The sequence below is a fragment of the Rhinatrema bivittatum genome, chromosome 1, assembly GCF_901001135.1.
Source record: "Rhinatrema bivittatum chromosome 1, aRhiBiv1.1, whole genome shotgun sequence".
NCBI classification, from domain to species: Eukaryota; Metazoa; Chordata; class Amphibia; order Gymnophiona; family Rhinatrematidae; genus Rhinatrema; species Rhinatrema bivittatum.
In genome coordinates, this window is record NC_042615.1 from 628,250,592 (window position 1) to 628,272,179 (window position 21,588).

At 40.9% G+C, this 21,588-nt stretch overlaps 1 protein-coding gene across 1 annotated transcript in view; it reads right to left on the minus strand.

Moving 5' to 3' along the window:
* The window catches only part of FER (FER tyrosine kinase), a 612,331-nt gene that overhangs the window by 232,159 nt on the left and 358,584 nt on the right, over positions 1 to 21,588 (minus strand). Inside the window, exons 14-15 of the mRNA XM_029572126.1 lie at positions 21,189 to 21,245; positions 7,668 to 7,783 (exon numbers count right to left, since the gene is read on the minus strand). Of these exons, the coding sequence (XP_029427986.1) occupies positions 7,668 to 7,783; positions 21,189 to 21,245 (173 nt within the window). The remainder of the gene's footprint in view (positions 1 to 7,667; positions 7,784 to 21,188; positions 21,246 to 21,588) is intronic.

The window sequence follows — 21,588 nt, forward strand, 5'->3', positions numbered from 1 at the left end:
TAACTACTGAAAAAATTACAGCCCCCTTGGTATTGCATTGTAAAGATCATAATCACATCTTCAATGATTTACGTTGGAGGATTTTGGAAAAAATATATATTCATCCTCGGGAGGGTAATATTAATAAAACTTTAAATTTGAAAGAACAACAGTGGATATTCAAGCTTGATACAGTTGCTCCAAATGGTTTAAATGCTTCGATTGAGTGGTATTCATTGATATAACCCTACCGCGAGGTAAATATGACGTCAGATAACAAATTAGTATAGGAGGCGGAACGCGAGAGTAGTGGAGAATTTAAGTGAGTTCCGGTTGGGTTCCGGATGTGAACCATAAGAAAAACGCCGAGACGCATTTGCAAGAGTGAAGTTCAACATGGACAAAATGTAAGAATAATTGTGAGTACACAAGATCACAGTGCCAGCTTGCGGTATAACTAAAGTCCAAGTTTGTATATTTAATCATCTTTTGGAAACTTATAGTAATTAAATTACAATATATGGTGTGTTTAGACGCAGATTAAATTACCCTTGACAAAGGACTGAAGATTGTTCACAGCAGTCCGAAACACGGTCCAGTGTTGGGTCAACTGTTTCTTGTGAATTTCAGCAAGACAACAATCAACACTAAGGAAGAATATAATGCGTGAAAGATAAGTGCAGAATTAAAGCGCCAGATATATAATTTTAATAATAATTTTTAAGTGCAAACAAAAAATTTTTTGAAAAAAATAAGGACTTGGTTCAGAGAAAATCTGGAACTGAAAATGACCAAATGATTATATATAAGGCAGAGTTGATATATGCGCAAGCAATTATGATGATGCCTAGTATGAAGGTCATAATAATATGAGTACTCATTCAAAGTTACAGTACTGCGTTGGAATGTTTCAGGAGAAGGTAAACTGGTATTGGCTTTAAGATTGATGTTAGGTGTGTTCCGATACAGTTTGACATAAAACTCTAGTATCCTCACTTTGAGTAATTGGAGGTATACATTTCCCATATAACATTATGTATTTTTTGTTTCCCAGTAATTCGAATTAATGTGATGAGAAGTTCTTACATTATTCATGTAAGATAATATAAGCTACCATTGGTACAGGTACTTAACATATAAATCTTCCCCTTCACCGTTTTTCTCCTGTTTACCACGTTTTCTGTTTTTAGACATACATACACACAGTTTTTGCATGTCATGGCGTCATGTTCAATGTGGTCACGTAGTAATTGTTTATCGCACAGTGTCACAATATGAGCACACAAATGAGTGATTTGTTTTTAATTTGTCAGTATTTTTAATTGTCAGTATTTATATATATGCTTATCATTTTATTTAAATGTTTTATGCTGATGACACTTTATATGTTGTAACATTTTAATGTTTATTTGTCAGTGTATAGGTATGTCTATTATATGTAATTTTAAATAATATTGTTTTTGTAGTAGCCCCTGAGGCAGTTCTTGTGAGCGAAACTCGGCCAGAGTCGGGCGAAGACCAATAAAGAATCCCTTATTTTACCGATGACCATATTGTCTCCTCCTTTTGAAAATAAGCCCGGCGCGCTTAAGTCCATTTACACGCGTAACCTTTTGAAAATCTGCCCCATTATGAATAAGGATATGAATGATAACTGTGAGCTTATATTGTATCCGAAATGAAATTGGGAGCCAATGTAACATTTGCAAAGCTGAGGTGATGTGTTCGCGTATGTCTGTTCCAGTCTGGCAACAGAATTTGGAATAACCTGTAAAGAGAGAATTGAATAAGCAGGCAAACCGGTGAAAAGTGCACTGCAATAATCCAAACCAGAGAAAAGAAGAAATTGAAGAACTGCTTGAAAACCAGAAATGGTTTTAGATGGCGCAAGAGTCACAGCTTGAAAATGAAGTTTGTGTAAGGGCCTTGATGTGAGTATGCAAAGAGAGACCGGATCAATGAGAGTGCCAAGATTACAAACTGTTTTGGTATATTTTGATTTTTGAAGACAATTTTTTCAGGAACATAAAAAAAGAGGGAAACGAGATAGGATCATAATTTCAGCTTTCAGGACATTTAAGGCAAGTTTGTTTTGAAAAGTCAATCATGAATGGTTGTTAGACATGATGAAATGAATTGCTCTGTGAGATGCCAAGTATTCTTGAGGGATAAAAAAAAAAACTGTATGTCATTCGCATACAGTTTACAGTGTACCCCAAGGCCAGCAAACAGCTGACATAAAGGAGTCAGATGTTGAAAAGGGCTGTGATAATGTTGAGCCTTGGAGTACACCAGAGGTCTGAGGGACCCTAGTTGAAATTTCCAACCCAATTTTTACTTGGTGATAACGACATGTTAAGTATGAAGTAAACCATGAAATCACAGAATCAACAATATCAAGAGAGTGCATCCTGGAGAGAAGCATATAATGATCGATGGTGTCAAAGGCAGAGAAATATCTAGAAGAATGAGTACAAAAGAAATTCCACAATCAAAACCCCGTTGAATGGTATCAAAACTAGAGAGAAGGAGCATTTCAGTATTATGAAATTGCCGGAACCCAATTTGATACTGATCCAGAGAGGGGTTGGAATCGAGAAAAGTGGTAAGTTGTTAGAGTACAGCATTCTCTACTATTTTGGCCAAATATGACAGGGACAAGATGGGACAATAATTCAATAGTAATGTTGGGTCAGCAGAAACTTTTTTCAAGATTGGATGTACCAATGCTCTTTTCAGTGAGTCAGGAAGACTACCTGCATTCAGTGAGGTATTTACAATTTTGAGATGAAACTGGCTGATTCAACTTTGATAAGTTTTAACAGAGCTGTAGCGGATGAATTAAGAGAGCTAATTGATAAATTCATTCTATTAATGATGGAAATAATATCAACCTCTGACAGTTTCAAAACATTCCTATGTCATTCCCACCATTAATATATCGATTACAGCATTCACAGAAGTTTGAAATGTTTGCCTGATAGTAATCATTTTTTCATTAAAAAAATGTGTGTGTATGTGTGTGTGTGTGGGGGGGGGGGCTTCTTTGATATCTATTTTCAGAGACCACCAAGTACCTGACTTACAGGCCGATACAGTAAGGAGCGTAGGAAGAGGTGCGTTAGTGCCGGCCGCACCCGCGTTAGCCGCACGCACAGTTCGGATCACCTACCGCTCGAGACTGTATTTAAAGAGCATGCAAATGCAAGCCGCGGCCAAGAAGCGTCCGTGAAGCGTTAGGCCCACGCAATCCATTTTACTGTATAGAGCGCTATACAGCGCCTATACAGTATCCTGGGTGCGCTGACGTTTGAAATGACAGGTACCAGGGGGGATTGCGAGTCCTCTCTCCCCCCCTCCCGAAGCAAGGCGCAGGGCGAAAATTAAAACAAAAGTGAATAAAGTGTAATAAAAGTAAACTTACTGCATGTGAATTTTCTTTGAACAGTCCTCTCTCTCTCTCCTCCTCCTGAGGTACGCACCGTGGCTCCCCTGCCTCCTGGGGGCAACCGGCGGCGAAAGCGGCTTCCAGCAGCCCCCACCGGCGAAGGTGAATGAATGTGCGCCTGTGCGTGCAATTTGGGTGCTCAAGGCGTGACGTCACGACGTTTGGCGTCACGGTGTGTGACGTCGGTGTTCGCTAATGCACTGCCCTGAGCGCCCAAATTACATTCATTCACCTTCGCTGGCAGGGGCTGCTGGAAGCCACTTTGGCTCCCCTGCCCCCGCCGGCGAAGGTGAACGAATGCACGCCTGTGTACGCCTGTGCGTGCAATTTGGGCGATCAAGGCAGTGCATTAGCGAACGCCGACGTCACACGCCGTGACGTCAAACGCCGTGACGTCAAACGCCGTGACGTCACGCTTTGAGCGCCCAAATTGCACACACAGGCGTACACAGGCGTGCATTCATTCACCGCCGGCGGGGGCTGCTGGAAGCTGCTTTAGCCGCCGGCTCCCTCCGCCTGGATGAATGCACGCCCGCCGGCGCGTACGGGCGTGCATTCATTCACTCACCTTCGCCGGCGGGTGTGCATTCATCCAGGCGTCCATTCATCCACCTTCGCCGGCGGGGGCTGCTGGAAGCCGCTTTCGCCGCCGGCTGCCCCCGGGAGGCAGGGGAGCTGCAGTGCACACCTCGGGAGGAGGGGAGAGAGGACTGTTCAAAGAAAATTCACATGCAGTAAGTTTACTTTTATTACACTTTATTTACTTTTGTTTTAATGACATGTCGAGCCGATTTTCGCCCTGCGCCTTGCTTCGAGAGGGGGGGATTTTGACCAGAGCCTGCCTATTGCTGTCACACCACACTAACACCAGGGTAAGAGTCCCGGGGGGGGGGGGGTGAGGGGGTCGTTTGCCCATGACATTTCATCTCTCTGACCTGACGCTCCACACTAGCACAGGGGGGGTAAGGGTAGGCGGTAAGTTAGCAGGTTAAACACGCGGCAAAACTGCAGGTTAAAAAGGCGATAGTCGGAGCGCACATTACTGTATGGGAGGGAATAGCTAATCAGAGCGTTTACATCTCATATACATGCTGCGGGCGGAAAGGGTTACCGGTTGATTTAAAGAAGCGGTAAGGATGAGTTAAACGGAATAGTGAATTGCGGGTTGGACTTGCGCGGCCAAATTGTGAGTAAGAAGCAGGGTAACATTGTTCTTATGGTACAATTGATTTTAACATAACATTTCAAATTAAGATCCGTTTTTAAGAAACCAATTTTGTTTTAATTCTAAGAACTTTTTGCATAGATTCTAAATCCATTTTTGTCTCTGTAGTCTAATTGCATCATCTAGATACATTATCCATAATTGTATGGCATGTAGGGTGAAACCTGATTTTTTACTGCTGTACAGGCTGCCAAAATGGATTCTCTGACATAAATGATATGGATACTTGGCCTCTATTTATCTGCATTGGATGAAAAGATGATGGACTTTACTTATCAGGCAGTGTACATACCTGGCTTATCTGAGCTACAAGGGCTCACTATTTATAGAGCCATTTATTCTCTGTAAACACAGAGGGGCCCATGCAATATAGTGCGCTCAGCTGAGCACACTGTATAACTCACAGTCGGATGCGGGTTGTATAGGCGCTAAGTAATCCCCTTATGCAATAAGGGGATTAGTGCCTCTACAACATGCGTCCAATGCAGAGTGAAGCTAATAGCGCGCATCACATGCAAATGCATGTGAATAAGGCTATTAGCTATTCACTCCCAAAGCAAAAAAAAAAAAAAAAATGCATCTAGGACGCACATTTCAGTGATCAGAAATTAACGCCTGCCCGGAGCCTGCCCGGAGCAGGCTGTACTCGTTTTAGTAGCAGGTTGCTACTAAAACTAGTACAGAAAAGCAGAAAAAAATGCTTTTCTGTATTGCCTCCTACTTAAAATCATTGGGATATAAAGTAGGAGGACAACTCTTTAAAAAAAAAAAAAAAAAAGTTAAAACAAAAGTGCTGGCAGTCAAGTGCAGGAAGCAGATACTCAGTTGAACCCCTGGCACATCCATGGGTTAGGAACCCTGGCACATACACGGGTTAGGAAAACGGACGCTGATAAATTCAGCGTCCATTTTCCGAACCTGATTGCCAGCACCGTAAGGAGTGAATAAATCAATATTAAAGTTTCGGGCACTTAATATTCATTTATTCACTCCTTCACTTGTTGCTTATTGGTCCTTTTCATGCAACGTTTTTGCATCAGTCCCAGAGAAAACAGAAAGACAATGGAAGGCTTATATATGTGTAAAAAACAGAGCTTCTGAGGCCCTCAGAATTGCTCAGGTAAAAGATGGTAAGCCCTCCAACTGTTAAGCCCGTCGGTCACAGACAGCTGTGACCACTAATGCTCGCTTCCTTTGTTTCTGCATTACCATCCTTTCGACGCATGGTGGCCTCCGCCAACCATCGCCGACCAGCCTGGCATTCCCAGGACGACGTGGGCGCTGCCGACCGCCATCTTGGTCCAGGAATCACTTAAGGCGCGCGCACGCACATGGGCCACTCTTGTACACGTCATGGCAGGAACCTCGGAGGCGTCCCCTCTGGATGACGTCACCAACCTCCGGTACTTAAGCTAACTGGCCCTTCACTTCAACGAGTTAGCAAGGAGTTCCCCTCTTGCTGAATTCTGCTCCTTGGATTTCGGTTCCAGTTTACACATTGTGGTGAGACTCTGGGTACCTGCTCCTCAGGGGCTCTATCTCGTCTTGGGTTATCCGCTCCTCGGATGACCCTCTGCCTTGGTCTGCTACCGGTTCCGCTCCCCGGAACCTCTACTGGAACTACCTTCTATGAGTACCTAATTCTATGACTTCTACACTCTAAGCCTCATTCTGGGATTCGCTGCTGTGTACCCCGTGCCTCGGGCCACTACCGCTTCTTCCCTGAAGGAACCACTCCGGCATACCCTGCCTACAGGTTATTGCTGCACATAGGACAACGTTCTCATTTCCATCATGGAGACACATCCCTGGTGTACCCCGCTCCGTGGGCCACTACCGGATCGTCTTCTGAGACATCATTATTGGGTATACCCCCTACTCTGAACTTTACTTTCTGCACCTCCCGCTCCTCGGGTTCTGCCCTTCTGTGCTATCAATAAAGACTCTATTCCACAGCTGTCTGACGTCACTGAGACCGCGCCTACCAGCGGTGAGGCTCACAGGGCTCCTCCCTGTGGGCGTAGACACCTCTCACCTCGGCCCAGGGGTTCACACTTGTACTAAACATAACACTAACAAGCAGTGGGGGATTTATCAGCCAGATCCCTGCTTACACTGTTTGACAGGTGGTCCTCTTGCTGGGGGGGGGGGGGGGGCACTGACGCTATCTGAAGCGGGAAGAGAGATCAATCACACCTCCAATCATGCATTACCTCATACATATCAAATCCCTTAAAACAGCAGGAAAAACAGACAGGGATGTTTCACAGTCAAAGAAAAGAACCATCATCAGAAGACAAGAAAAACATCCTTATCAGAATCTAAATCCTGAAGCTGCCTCCCTGCAAGGTCTGAAATCTCCAGAGACAGGACAAGGATAGTCAAGCTAAAGTATCCCATCCATGCTACCCTTTACCCTAAGGTTGAACTAACTTTGTTCCTCTCCAGGGATAAAGTGGGTCCCCACATGCCTAAGTGAGAGACCTTGAGAAAAGTGTTGGAACTGCAGCTGAGAATATTTCTGTAACAGCTAAGATCATAGCACGGACAGTGGTAAGATTTGGGGTTTTCTCCAAGCTCATATCAGCAAGTCAGGAAGGCTGTTTAGCTATATTTAAATGCAACTTCAGGATAATGTGATGTGTTATCATCTTGATAATTTTCTAATATCTGCTAAGTTCTTAACCACCAAGTATATGCTATTTGTAATGTTTCTATTAAACCCTTTCTCTGACAATTGCCAAGTTATTATGGTAACTCCTGGTAATAAACCTAAAGATCCCTATAATAAAATTTCTTATCTGACACAAAGGTATTGTGTAAATCCCTGCAATACTCAGATCTTTTACAAAGGTATAATAAGTGAATAAATATCTTCAACATTCTCCAGGAAAGAAGGAGAGAGTGTCATTACAAGCAGAACGTTTACGCTTAGTGCCTACAGCATCCTTAATTGATGAATTAATTCAAGAAACAATTCCAACAAGATTTTATATTTTAATGTTGTGAACTCACCTGGCCTCTGATAAAAATTTTATTTTGAGTTCCTGAGGAAGATCTTCTTTACATGTTTTTACAGCAACAGGTGTTTTATCCTTTAATGTTCCCTTAAACACTTCACCAAAGTTACCCTGAAATGGAAAATACATGTCTTTTAAAGTAAACACATTTACAGAAGACTAATATTTGCTAGTTGTAACCCTCCTTATGATAAATGCAAATAGACAGTTGAACTCAACTCTAATAAAATATTTACTATATTTATTTTAGTTATTTCTAATTTGATGATAATGGAAAAGTGAGTAGAGTATTTTGCATCTAAGTTCACAAAATATAAACAGTCTTTTCTGTTTAGTATGAGTGTGAACTATATTACAGGAGAATGAGATTTATTTAAAATATGAACTTATTTGCTTGCCCATGAATGTACCCTACTATAACCTGAGGATTATAGAACAATCCTTCAAGCGATCATGTTTGCAGGTCTGGACTACTGTAACTCTCTTCTTATAGGAATTCCAGCAAGTTCTGTAAGGGTTCTACAACTTCTACAAAATCTGCAGCTAGACTTCATACCAGATTATCTAAATATGACCACATAACTTCAACCTTAGCAGCATTACATTTGCATCCAATTAAATTCTGGATCAACTATAAAATCCTGACATTAATACATAAGATTCTCAATAATGATGACTCTATATGGTTAGGGTCATCGCTACATGTTTATACACCACAACGTCCCTAAACAATTTCAGTCGCAGGACCTATCCATTGGAATACAATGCCTGAACACCTATGTTTAATATCAAATACGAAGATATTTAAAAAGATGCTAAAGACATGGCTTTTTAGACTTACATTTGAAAAAACATTCTAAATAATTTCAGAGGGATCAAGAAAATTGAGACAGTTCATTCTAGTTGCTAATTTTATTTTTATTTTTTATTAATCTATTGATTTGATATTGTATGTTTTAGTCCTTGTCAACAATTATGAATGTTTCAACTGTAAACTGCAGTGAATAAATATATTAAATAAATAAGACGAAGTACTTGTGAACTTAATATATAAATAATAAAACAGTCAAATTATACAAATCATTAAAACACAACTACCAATCATCATAATTAAATTCACATCACAGGAACAGAAAAGTCAATTCACCAACAAACAAAATCAGAGGAGAAAAAAACCCCCTATAAGACAATGAACCATAATCATAAAACAAAATGGACCATCCATTCCACTAAAACAAACCCCATAACTCTGCGAATAGAAATAACTTCAATGGCCAACGTACAACACAAAAATTAAAATAAACAAGTAGAAGACCCAAAAGAGAACAACATATGTAAATATCAAAAAAACATCTCATATGTTATTTAAAACTTTAGGAAGGCACATTCAGAAGTTGTATGCAGGTAAGTATATTTATCTGCATAAAAATGTGGTTTGGAAAGTCCACTCCTTCCCCCTCTGCAGGTAAAAACGGGCTGGCTTAGGTCCGGGGAGAGAAAGTATGCAAGGTGAATGCATTTTCAAAACATCACATGTACTTTCAGTACACACTTTGCAGGTACGTTGTGCACACCACCCACTTTTTCAAAGAAAAACTCAGTGGGAAGCTGAAGGAAGTATTATAACATATCTCTTATTTGTTAGAGTATTATTTATTTACCATTCCATACTCAGGATGTCTTTGACTTGTCAAAATTTAAAGTAATTTACTATGAGTTTTAGCAATTTAATATAATTGATCAGGTATTACATAATCATACAATTGTTTTAATGATTCAAGATAGATTCATTTTCACTTTCTAAATTTCAACAACAGATCACTGACTAAAGTCCGAGTGACGTGTCAACCAATGCTGGTGACATCACTGACGTGGTGAAACCAAGTTTGTATTATACTTAGATAAGTGAGAGCCACTCAATTTTATCATTAAGTCCAAAAGGTTCCAATGTGTTGAGACGATGAATCCAAGCGTTTTCTTTCATGTTCAGAATACTGACCCGATCTCCCCCTCTCCACAATGGGCGTATATGCTCAATTATAAACCATTTAAAATCGCTGAATGCATGACCATAAGTCAATACAATGCTGCACTGTGGGGGCCCTCTGGTCCTGATTATTGATCCTGCATTTGTGCTCAATGAGATGTATTCTGATTTTACGTTTAGTCCGTCCAATATATACTTTGGGACATGGGCACTGGAGGGCATAGATGACTGTCTGTGTTACAATTTACATCACAATTGACTTTTACTCTAAATCCTGTGGAAGGATGGCACCAAATGGTGCCTTGATGTGCTTGAGAACAGAAGGCACATTTGCCACAAGGCATTTGGCCGGTGACTACTGGGGTTTTTAATTCTGGAATAGATGCTCTGATAACCCGTTGTCTGATATTCTGGCCTCTGGAATACACAAACATAGGTGCTTGGTGAAATGCCGAATATGGACTTAAAACGTGCCAATATTTCAATAAAATTTGTCTGATCTGTGGCGTCAATTGGGAATGTTGCAAAACACAGACTAAGTCCCTATTTGCCAGCTTGTTCTTATATCGTAAGAGAGATTCTCTGTCTGAGAACATCGCTCTTTTATTCATGACTGATGACTTGTTTGGGATATCCTCTGGCTAAAAAACGAGATGAGAGTGAGCGCGGTTGGCGATGGAATTCATCTTCCTCTGAACACAACCGATGAATACGGAAGAACTGACCTATGGGTAGGCCTTCCTTGAATCGCCTAGGATGGTGGCTGTCAAACCGGAGAAAATTATTTCTATCTGTTGGTTTCCTAAACAGCATGGTTTGCAATGTAGATCCTTGCTTATGAATTTTAATATCCAAGTAGGATATTGGATCTTGATGATATGTAAGGGTAAATTTGAGGTTTGGGTGGGATTGATTTAACCACAAATGAAAAGAGAGAAGTGATGTTTCCGTGTCTGTCCATATGAAAAAGATATCATCGATGTATCTTGACCACTGTGTAATATTGGCAAAATATGGTGAGGGGGCATAAGACCCCGAAGCATCCTCTTAATTTTTGGATCCTAGCCACTCTTTGCCTCTGGGTGCGTGCAATTAGCCTGATCGTGATTTGGTCCCAGGCAAATGTAGCAGCGGGTATGTCCGTCTGTAACGGATATGATCTTCCCACACCAACAGAATTTGAATCCTGGTGGTCACAGCATTTTCTATAAATCGATGAAATAGCCGGAGTAGATGTAGTTAAGCCTAACTACAGCGATTCGAGGCACGAAAAACACCTCGGGTTTCTTTTACTTCTGAAAATCTCTCTGAGGAGACAGAAGAGCTCCGCGTGCTGTCAGGCTCGTGGAAAAAAAAAGGACTGAGGAGACTAAGGGAAGCAGGGGAAGTGCCAAGCAGGCACACACTACACCAAGACTCAGTTCTTTACTTTGGGAGCTCCGCACCTACAGGGCTGGAGGACGTTCCAGACAGCATGGCTAATTCATGCTGTTTATCTATGGGAAAATAAAATGTCTTTCAGATTTACGAAAATCTTTAGTATTTTCAATGTAAACTTTTAAACATTTCTTAACATCCAGATACTTTAATGATTCTAAGTCTTCTTTACATTCCTTCTTATTAAAGGCAGGAAGAACAAGACGCTGATTAATATGAAACAAATATACTACCTTAGGTAAAAAAGAAGGGACCAGTCTCAAAATAACACAATTTTTAGTGAATCTCAAAAAAAGGGTTTGGCATGACAAAGCCTGGAATTCAGAAATTCGCCTTGCAGAAGCAATTGCTCCTAAGAAGATTGTCTTTCAGGTTAGATCCTTTATAGTTGATTGACTTAAAGACTCAAAAAGAGGTCTAGATAAAGCTTACAAAACTAAATTTAAATTCCAATGAGGAAAAACACTTTAGATTGGTAGACATATATGCTTCATATAGATGGGAATCATCTATATGGGAGGAAATCAAACTACCCTTTATTCATCCACGAAAACAAGAAATGGCAGCTATTTGAACCTTTAAAGAATTTAAAGCTAAACCTTTATCCAATCCACACTGTAAAAAAGCTAGAATATCCTCTATCTGTGCAAACCATGGAGATAAATTGCTATTTCTGCAAAATTCCTCAAAAATGTGCCAAACTCTTATATAAGATAGAGAAGTAGATCTTTTCCTAGAGTGTAATATCATAGTAATCACTGAGGAGGAATAACCTCTCTTTGCTAAACTTGCCCTTTCCATAACCAAGCCATCAGCAAGAATGGAGTTGGATTGAAGGCTCTTGACTTTCGGCAGATGCAGAGGCTGATCTATTAATAACCTCCTTAGGTCTGCATACCATGGCCTTCGTAGCCATTCAGGAGTTACTAAGAATACTAACATTCTTTCCTTTTCTATTTTCCTCAACACGCGAGCTATTAGCGGCCATAAAGGAAAAAGATACAAAAGCATGTATCTCTTCCAACTTTGTTGAAATGCATCTATCACCTTGCTGCCTACTTCTCTGTGGTGACTGAAATACCTTCTTATTTTGACTGGAGGCCATCAAATCTATCTGATAAGGCCCCCATTTCTGTACTACCTGAAAATAGGCATCCCGACTTAATGCATGAACATTGATCTGGCCTGCTATGTGTTGAGCTGTCAACTGAAATAGAAGGTTCTCAGCCTAAGCAAACAAAAGATGTCTCCTCCGAAATGCCCTGACTGTGTGTCCGCCCTGTTTGTTTATATATGCAACTGCTGTTGCATTGTCACATAAGACTCTCAGTGCCTTCCCCTGAAGGAGATTCTGAATATATAATAAGGCAAATCTGATGCCTCTGGTCTCTAGGCAATTTATAGACTAATGAGCCTCGTTCTGGCTCTAGAGACTCTGAGCATAATGATTCTTGTAATGAGCACCCCTGCCTAATAGACTGGTATCCGTTGTCAGCAGATCCCAATTGGGACTTTCTAAAGGCATTGCTTTTTGCAAATTCGGAGGATGCGACCATTTTAGAGAAGCATGATTCTTGTTTGATAATGGAAGGCATACACTGTAGTCCTGAAGTTGTGGATTCCATCTCGATAGGAGTGAGATCTGTAGATATCTCATATGAGCTTTTGCCCAAGGAACTAATTCCAGAGTCGAAGCCATTGAACCTAGAAGCTGCAGGTAATGCCAAGCAGTTGGTGCTTGTTGAACCGAAAAACTCTTCACCTGGGAAAAAATCTTTGATATTCTCTTTTGCAGTAGGTATACCATACCTGCGGTTGTTTCAAATACCGACCCTAAATGTTCTATAGTTTGGGATAGTTGCAAAGACATTTTGCAAAATGTATCACCCAACCTAACCTTTGCAATAATGAAACTACCATTTCCATCAATGCTATTCCCTCAGATTCCAATCTCCTTCTCTTATGAGATTTGGAAACTTCAGCAGCTGAATTTTCACCTTATCCTTGACCTACTATGCCTTCTCGCTGATCCTGTAAGGCTTGAAAGGCCTGTAGTAACAGGAAGCCCTGCATGAGGAAGGATCAGGGCCACTGCAGGACTTGTGTGCTTGCCTGGCTCACAGGCCCTGTGCTTATGCTGCTGTTGCTTGCAAACACCATCAAGCTTAGGACCAGCCATGAGGAGAGGAAAGGGCTGAATGTGCATGAGCCAGTAGAGATTGACAAAGCTCCTCTCTCCTCACCAACCACTGAACCTACCCAAGAGAAAAATGTTGCGCCCCTGTCATCAGCCTACCATCTCTTCTCACCAGTTTCATCTACCTTTGAACTGGGGATGTTTAGAGAAGGGGCTGTTTGAAAGGAGGGATCAGATGGAGAGGGAATGGCTGTGAAGGGGATGAAAGAATTACTGGTGATGTAATAAAGGAGCTGGGGGTGAGAGGAGATCAAGAGAATACGAGAAAAGGGTTGCAGGAAAGGAGGGGAGGCTTGGAGACGAGTGAGGCGAAAGGATGGAGTGAGAGGGAAATGATGACAGGATCGAGTTTGGGGTTATAAGAAGGCATAGAAGTGAGAGGATCAGCTGGGGATACAAAAAGGACTGAAGGAGATGAGAGGGAGTAGGCTGGAGAAGCAAGAGGAGCTGGGGGATATAAAAGGGTATCAGCTGGAAGGGTGGAGGTTGAGAGAGGGGGTATGCTGAAGTGTAGGATTGGGACTGAAGGAGGGGGTGGAGGTTGAGAGAGGAGATCAGCAGGAGTGTGGTCAGGGTGAGAATGGAGAAACTGTTGTAGAGGACTACACCCCTTCTAATTTGGCCCTCCCCTGGGATCACATGAATTTTCAAATGCTAAATGGGGTCACAGTGGCTAAAGTTTGGGAAACCCTGGGGTAAATAGTACCCACAGGCTTTGCAGCAATGTGGGCAGTTTAATGTGGATAGTTCGAATATTGTCCCCAGGGAGGATAATTTTAAAAGCTATTTCCATAGGTAAAACAGTATTTTACCTATGGAAATGGGCTTTTGAAAACTGCCCACCCTATCTGCAGGTGAAGTACGCAGCAGGGGGCACCAGTGAGCCTGATCTAAGATGGCTGCTTAGCTCTTCAGCTCCCTTCCCTTCCTATAATTATTAGCATTTTAATTTGCAGTAAATGATTTTTTACATCTCCAGATGCAACATACTGGGTACCTTAACTTCAATGCTTTTTTTTGTTTTGTTTTGTTTTTGAAGCATCAAAGCCATTCCCCAGATAATATTTTCAATGCAGTGATTTGCCATGGACCAGGAGCAAGGAGAAATGTGAAAGCAGGATTTAGAAGTTACCTTTCCCTGAGGATTTGAAGATGAGATTCAACCACAGGGACCGGCTAAATCGTGCCTTCGCTACCTTGGCTTACTTGGATATGGAGAGTTGCCCAACTTGCCATAAGTCTGCAAGCGAGAACGCAGGGATAGCACCACATGATGACTTAAGAGGCTACACTGCTGGAGCATCAGGGAAAGCCTCTGGGCTTGATTTTTAAGCAGATGTCATAGCATGGGTACATGGCACAAGGCCTACAGCATAAATTCTTTACTTGAGTCTCTCCCATGTGCCCTTTCAGCAGGGCTTGTGCTTAAATGAACTCAGAAACTGTAACTGTGGGTGCTAGTGCTAAGGAACAATTCTTAGCAGGAGGCATAAGGGACAGCACGGGCACATGACAGAGGAAAAAATCAGGAAAAGAGGGCAAACTGACATTTCCCTAAAAATACTCTGACTCATGAGTAACTCTTGCCTTTACCTCAGTTATGTTTATTTTTTATTGTTGTTTTGATCAATGTTTAAGCCCCACGTATAGCTCTATGGATTTGCTGAGCCTGGGAGAATTTTCAAGCCATGTGAATTACTTTACTTATTATATACAACGGACAATATCCATGTCATCTGATTATGATGTGACCTGTTTACTCATTCCAGCATGGGTCTTAAATGGATAGATGACAGTAAGTTCATGACAACCTAACAAAAAAAAAAGCTACACAGCAGCCTTAGCAGAGTTTAATAGAACTTTACATCCTTAAGAATGTGGCTAAGAAGAAAGTAGGAGACTTCCCCTGTTAAAACTTGTTCCTGAAGATTCGAGGGTTGATGCAAACTCTCCTGATCCCAAAGCAATTTGGCAGCCTTAATCCAGGAAATTAAAGTTAATTGCCATAACAAGCACAATCTCTACTATGTAGAAGAACATTATGGAAATTAAAGGAAGAATTGAAATTTCTGAGGCTCACACTGGAGAACAAATTGATAATATGGCTTGGTTCTATAAGAGAATAAAATCTTTGGAGAAGAATGTCAGTGAATTGCGAGCAAACAGGAAGATATGTAAAACAGAATTCTGGGGGTCCTGGAGAAAGAAGATTAGGAAGATTTTGTGAGCATAGAACAGGAGATCTCAACCAAATTCTTGGTCAAGAATTTCATAGCATTATCAAAATTGAGAACATGTAACAAATACGTAGATGTATTGCTCAAAATTGAGAATGTGTACCAAATACGTATACATAGATGCATTGCTCGGCATCCAAGAGCAATAGCAGTACGTTTCCACTCTTTCATGGATAAGCAAAAACTGATGGTGAAAGTCAGAGGCAAGGATTCATTAATGTTCAAAGTATTTCCAATCAAGATCTTTCCAGACTTGGTTCAGCAGATGTTGATTAAATGAAGAGAAGTTAAACGCCTTACCATGTGGTTATGTGAAAGGAATGTAAACTATAGATGGGGTTTTCCATTTGCCTTTTACTTCTCATATGACTCCACAAGATTTCATCCAGAGTGTGTACAGGTCTGCCAAGATAATTAGGGAGAGCTAAAGGTCAACAGTTCTAGTGGTCAGCAAGAAAGATCTCTGACTCACATCTATGGAGAGAGGTTAACAGTAAATGTAGGCGACTGGCATCTGAAAGATGTCACTTCCCCGTGAGATAGGAGAAAAACATCTGACTAGAGAAGAATCATCTACTGGTGCCTCCCAAATCTGAGGATTTGAGAATGTCCTATAATTTATGTCTTATATGATATGATATGATAGAGTTGGTACCTGTTTAGATATTCAAAGGGATAGCCTTGTTAGTCTGGTGTAGCAAAAATGACACAAGACAGGTGGCACCTTATATACTAATCAATTTATTGAGGCATGAGCTTTCAAGGACAGAGTCCACATCATCAGATGCATGAAGTGAAGTACAGAGGTGGGTAACATTTATTGGGAGGGTGAGAGGGTGGAGATACAGAACAAAGAGAAGGCATTTAATAGGCAAGTAGGGTGTGGAAACAAAGTGATAATATCATTATAGTCCAGACTAATGACAATTTATGTAAATGTGAAAAGACAGAATGATCAGTTTAGTGGAGTGTTTTGTCCTTTCCTTATTCCCTCTATTTCTTTTCTCTCCAGTTATTTTCTTTTTCCTGTTTTGGCTCATCTGGATCCTGGAGTTTATCAAAACAGGGCATTATTCTCCTGACTTCTCTTAATGAATAACACTTTTTTGTCCTTCACTTTATTTTCTTTAGGGAAGAGAGGAGTGTGTCTTTTCTGCCTGAGAGGAGACATACAGGCTGTGCTCCAGTTTGATGCAGAGCCTAATGGGGACAAGAATTTCCTTGTTCCGTTTCCAGGGAATTTACAGAATGGAGGGGTTAGAGTTCTAAACCTATTTGCAATTATGCTATATTTTTTGGGAATATTAGTAGGAAAGGGCATTTTTAAGGTTTGTCCTGCTGAAGGTATTTTGTGTTCGTCAAGGCCCAAGAGTCAGTCCTATTATTTGTTTGCTGTAATATGAGTATTTGGGCCAATGTGAAAATTCTGTCATTAATCGTGAAGAGTCCAAATGCCCCATCTAAGCATATAAAACTATACTGAGAATTAGCACTATGGAAACCACTGGTTATTTTGGTTTAAAAACCCCACTTCTGTAAATCAAGAGAATTCAGTTTAGTATCTAAATTTGTTGATCGGGCTTTCTATGCCTTGAACGAGAAGAAAAAAAGTGAAGTGGGCATTCTTTTAACAAAGCGTTTTCCTTTCACTCTAAATAAATCCGGAAAGATCTGGAAGGCAGATTTATCATTATAAAGAGCTCCATCTGCAAACAAATGATTATGCTAATTTCAATATATGTGTCCAATGTAAATTAGTTGAAATGTGGTGTTTTCTTTATTTATTTTTAGCAATTTTATTGTATAAGTAGTTATTGGGGCAGATTTTCAAAGGGATACACGCGTAACCCCCGAAAAGCTGCCCCTTCCACCCCCCTGTGCACGCTGAGCCTATGTTGCATAGGCTTGGCGGCGCGCGTAAGTCCCGGGGCTTTCCTGGGGGGCGTGTCGGGGGCGTATCACGGCCGGCGCGTCATCCGGGGGTGTGGATGCGGACTCCGGACCAGAACATGGCGCGCCGGCGCGCGCAAGTTACGCCTTCCTAAACTATAAAGGTAGGGGGGGAATTAGTTAGGGCCGGGGGGGGGGGGCGAGTTAGTTAGGGGAAGGAAAGAGAAGGTGGAGGGCACCGGAAAGAAAGTTCCCCCCAAGGTCGCTCCGATTTCGGAGCGGCCTCGGAGGGAATGGAGGCAGGTTGTGTGGCTCGGAACAAGTAGGCTGCCGATTTTGCGCAGCCTTGCGTGCGCAGACCCTGGATTTTAAAAGATACGCGCGTATCTTTTAAAATCCGGCGTACTTTTTAAAAATCTGCCGCACTGTGTGTGTGTTGGGGGGGGGGTGGGAGACTTCAACTTGACTGTGGAACCGACATTCAACAAGACAGGAGGGATGACACCACAGAACATCTCAAATCTATTTTTCCAGCAAATGGTTGCAGGTGGGTTAAATCGATATGTGGAGGTATGTCCACCCATGGGACAGGGAATACACCTATTCTTCTCCATATAATTTTTATACCAGAATAAACTATGTCTGGGTTTCTAAAGATTTACTCCCTGACTGTTGGTCAGACCATGCATGTCTTAGTCACTTGCGAATTGCAGCTACAATCTCCATTGAACAGGAAGTGGATATTTGATGTCTCAATTGGTAATGCATCAGAGAATACTTTGTTTTGCTTAACACCACTGAAACACACAATATTATTATTTGGGATGCTAATAAAGGTAGTAATTAAGGCCAACATCGTTGTGTTAAAAGGTGACATTAATTAATTTATTTATTGGGTTTTATATACCGTCATTCAGATTCATAATTATAAATCCATCATAACAGTTTACAACAAATATGAAGGTTACAATGTTAAGGGGGATAAACAGGGTTTCAAAAAGATTCAAACTGTTGGTAAACATAGGGGTATCAAATGCTAGCTATTTAATGATCTGTTTACGTTTAACTTCTTAGTTATAGTCCATAGTTGTGATAAGTTAATTTATTCATTTAATCTTCAGGTTGAAGTGGAGGGTGAAGTTGTTGTGTTGTTCATTGGGTGAGTTGGTATGCTTTGTTGAACAACCATGTTTTTAGATATTTTTTGAATGTTTTTAGGTTTTCTTGCGTTCTTAGTTCAGTTGGTAGGGAGTTCCATAGTTTTGGGCTACCTAGAGATATTGCTTTCTTTTGGTTGAGGTGAGTTGATTGGAACGTGTAGGTGGTGTTTTTAGAAGTCCCTTGTTTGCTGATCTGAGGTTTCTATTTGGGGTATGCAGTTTTATAGATGAGCTTAGACAATTTTCTAAGAGGAGAAGATGAGGCAAGATCCCAGATGGAGGCCAGGATTTTGGATGCGAGAAATTATAGGTACCCCACAGAAGTTAAGAGAAGAAGCCTGACACATAAGAAGGGTCTCCTTAATGCCTTTATCGAGTGCAAAGTGGTGGCTTCCCTAAGAAAAACTAAACATTAATTCTACAACTAAGGTAACAAAACCTGGAGGTTACTAACTTGACAATTTAATTTATTGATGGTAAATTGCAAGGTTCTTGTGGCCCGGTTTGGCGTCTGTTGAAAACAGGATGCTGGGCTTGATGGACCCTTGGTCTGACCCAGCATGGCAATTTCTTATGTTCTTAATAGATACAGTATGTTAAGGAAATAGAGGGGGACAACTGGTAACTAATCCCATTGACATCTCTGAAGCCTTTGCCTCCTATTACCAAAAGCTATACTCTAAAGAAGCATCAGGTCAAAAACACAGAATGGAGGAATTCTTGGATAGGGTAAAGCTGTTCTCTTTGAATGCAGAGGAATTGAAAGCTTTGGAAACAGAAAGCTCGCATTTTGAAATATAAAATGCTCTTAAATCTTTGAGCACAGGGAAATCTCATAGCGAGGATAGATTATTTAAAAAACCCTTTGCTTCCTCTCTTATTCCTATATTAGTAAACCATACAGACATTACTGGAGACGTGCTACCACCAACTCCTCAGGGACTCTGAGGGGGCCTAGAAATGAAGCCCTGGCCTAACCCTCAATCTCTAAATTAACAGGGAATGGAAAAACTGGAAAGAACAGGACCTCAGGAGGGGACCTACTGTATTTCTCACCTGTTAAGGGAAGGTCAGGAGGATATTCCTCTTCAGTCTAAAATTCTTCAGATCTATAGGCTGATCCCAGGACCCTCAGATTCAGAAAGTATGACTTTAGCTATAGTTTGGAATAGCACTGACCCTTAAGCAATAGCCTCAGTATGCATATAGGGAAAAATAACCCATGCTATAATTACACAATGTTGGGTTCCATATTAGGTGCTACAACCCAAGAAAGAGATCTAGGTGTCATAGTGGATAACACATTGAAATCGTCGGTGCAGTGTGCTGCGGCAGTCAAAAAAGCAAACAGAATGTTGGGAATTATTAGAAAAGGAATGATGAATAAAACGGAAAATGTCATAATGCCTCTGTATCGCTCCATGGTGAGACCGCACCTTGAATACTGTGTACAATTCTGGTCGCCACATCTCAAAAAAGATATAATTGCGATGGAGAAGGTACAGAGAAGGGCTACCAAAATGATAAGGGGAATGGAACAACTCCCCTATGAGGAAAGACTAAAGAGGTTAGGACTTTTCAGCTTGGAGAAGAGACGACTGAGGGGGGATATGATAGAGGTGTTTAAAATCATGAGAGGTCTAGAACGGGTAGATGTGAATCGGTTATTTACTCTTTCGGATAGTAGAAAGACTAGGGGGCACTCCATGAAGTTAGCATGGGGCACATTTAAAACTAATCGGAGAAAGTTCTTTTTTACTCAACGCACAATTAAACTCTGGAATTTGTTGCCAGAGAATGTGGTTCGTGCAGTTAGTATAGCTGTGTTTAAAAAAGGATTGGATAAGTTCTTGGAGGAGAAGTCCATTACCTGCTATTAAGTTCACTTAGAGAATAGCCACTGCCATTAGCAATGGTTACATGGAATAGACTTAGTTTTTGGGTACTTGCCAGGTTCTTGTGGCCTGGATTGGCCACTGTTGGAGACAGGATGCTGGGCTTGATGGACCCTTGGTCTGACCCAGTATGGCATTTTCTTATGTTCTTATGTTCATAAGAAATGGCTTCCTTTGCATTGAGACTGAGCATTGCTGGACAAGTGGAGAGGTTTCCTTCACCAAAGCAGTTTGGATTCAACTCAGGACAGAGCTGATGTTGAGTCTCAGAACTTAGATAGTGATTTTAGCACCAGACCACTTGGCGCTATGGCAAAGATCTCAACGACCAGCTCCATCAGTGTCAAGGACAGTGCTCAGAAGATAAGCACCAACAACTCAACTTGCTTGTGATGCCACTTGAGAACCTCAAGGATTCTTCTATCAAGTTCCCTCTCAAAGATTTCAGAGGCCAACAGTTTAAAACTCTCTATATGCAAATTATATAACTTATTCCCAAACAAGGTTATGAGAACATGTTTTTCTGTTAATACACCAAAACTAAGTATAAATTCATTAACATACAAATGTACTTGTTCTACTATAAAACTTAAAAATGGATAAGTAGTACATTTAATAAAATTATATACAATTGTAAAACTTCTCAGGCAATATATTTCTTATTCATAGGCAAATTAATATCTTTAATCTGTTTAGCTAAGTTAATTACTTACTTTGCCCAGTAATTCTCCCAGTGTGACATCTTCATGATTGAGAACCCATTTCTTATCCTGTGGCAAATAAAAAATAAAATGATTTGCCCAGATAATATTACATTTTCTAAAGATGTAACTGACCCTATGGGATATTTTCATGGAGACTATGACCAGACTTTTAAAAATGTTTCATTGCAGTACTACCCTTAGGAGAAGGCTGGTGGTAGCCTGCAAGACACAGCAGTTGCTACTACTCTTAACAGAAGACTTGAGGGTAGCCTACATGAAACGGCAATTGCAACTATCCTAAAAAAAACAAAAAACATGCAGAGCAAACAAAATGGACAATTTTGGTCTTTATCTGCTGTCATTTGCTATGTTACTATGTAAAATAGTTATGCCTCCAACAGACATGACC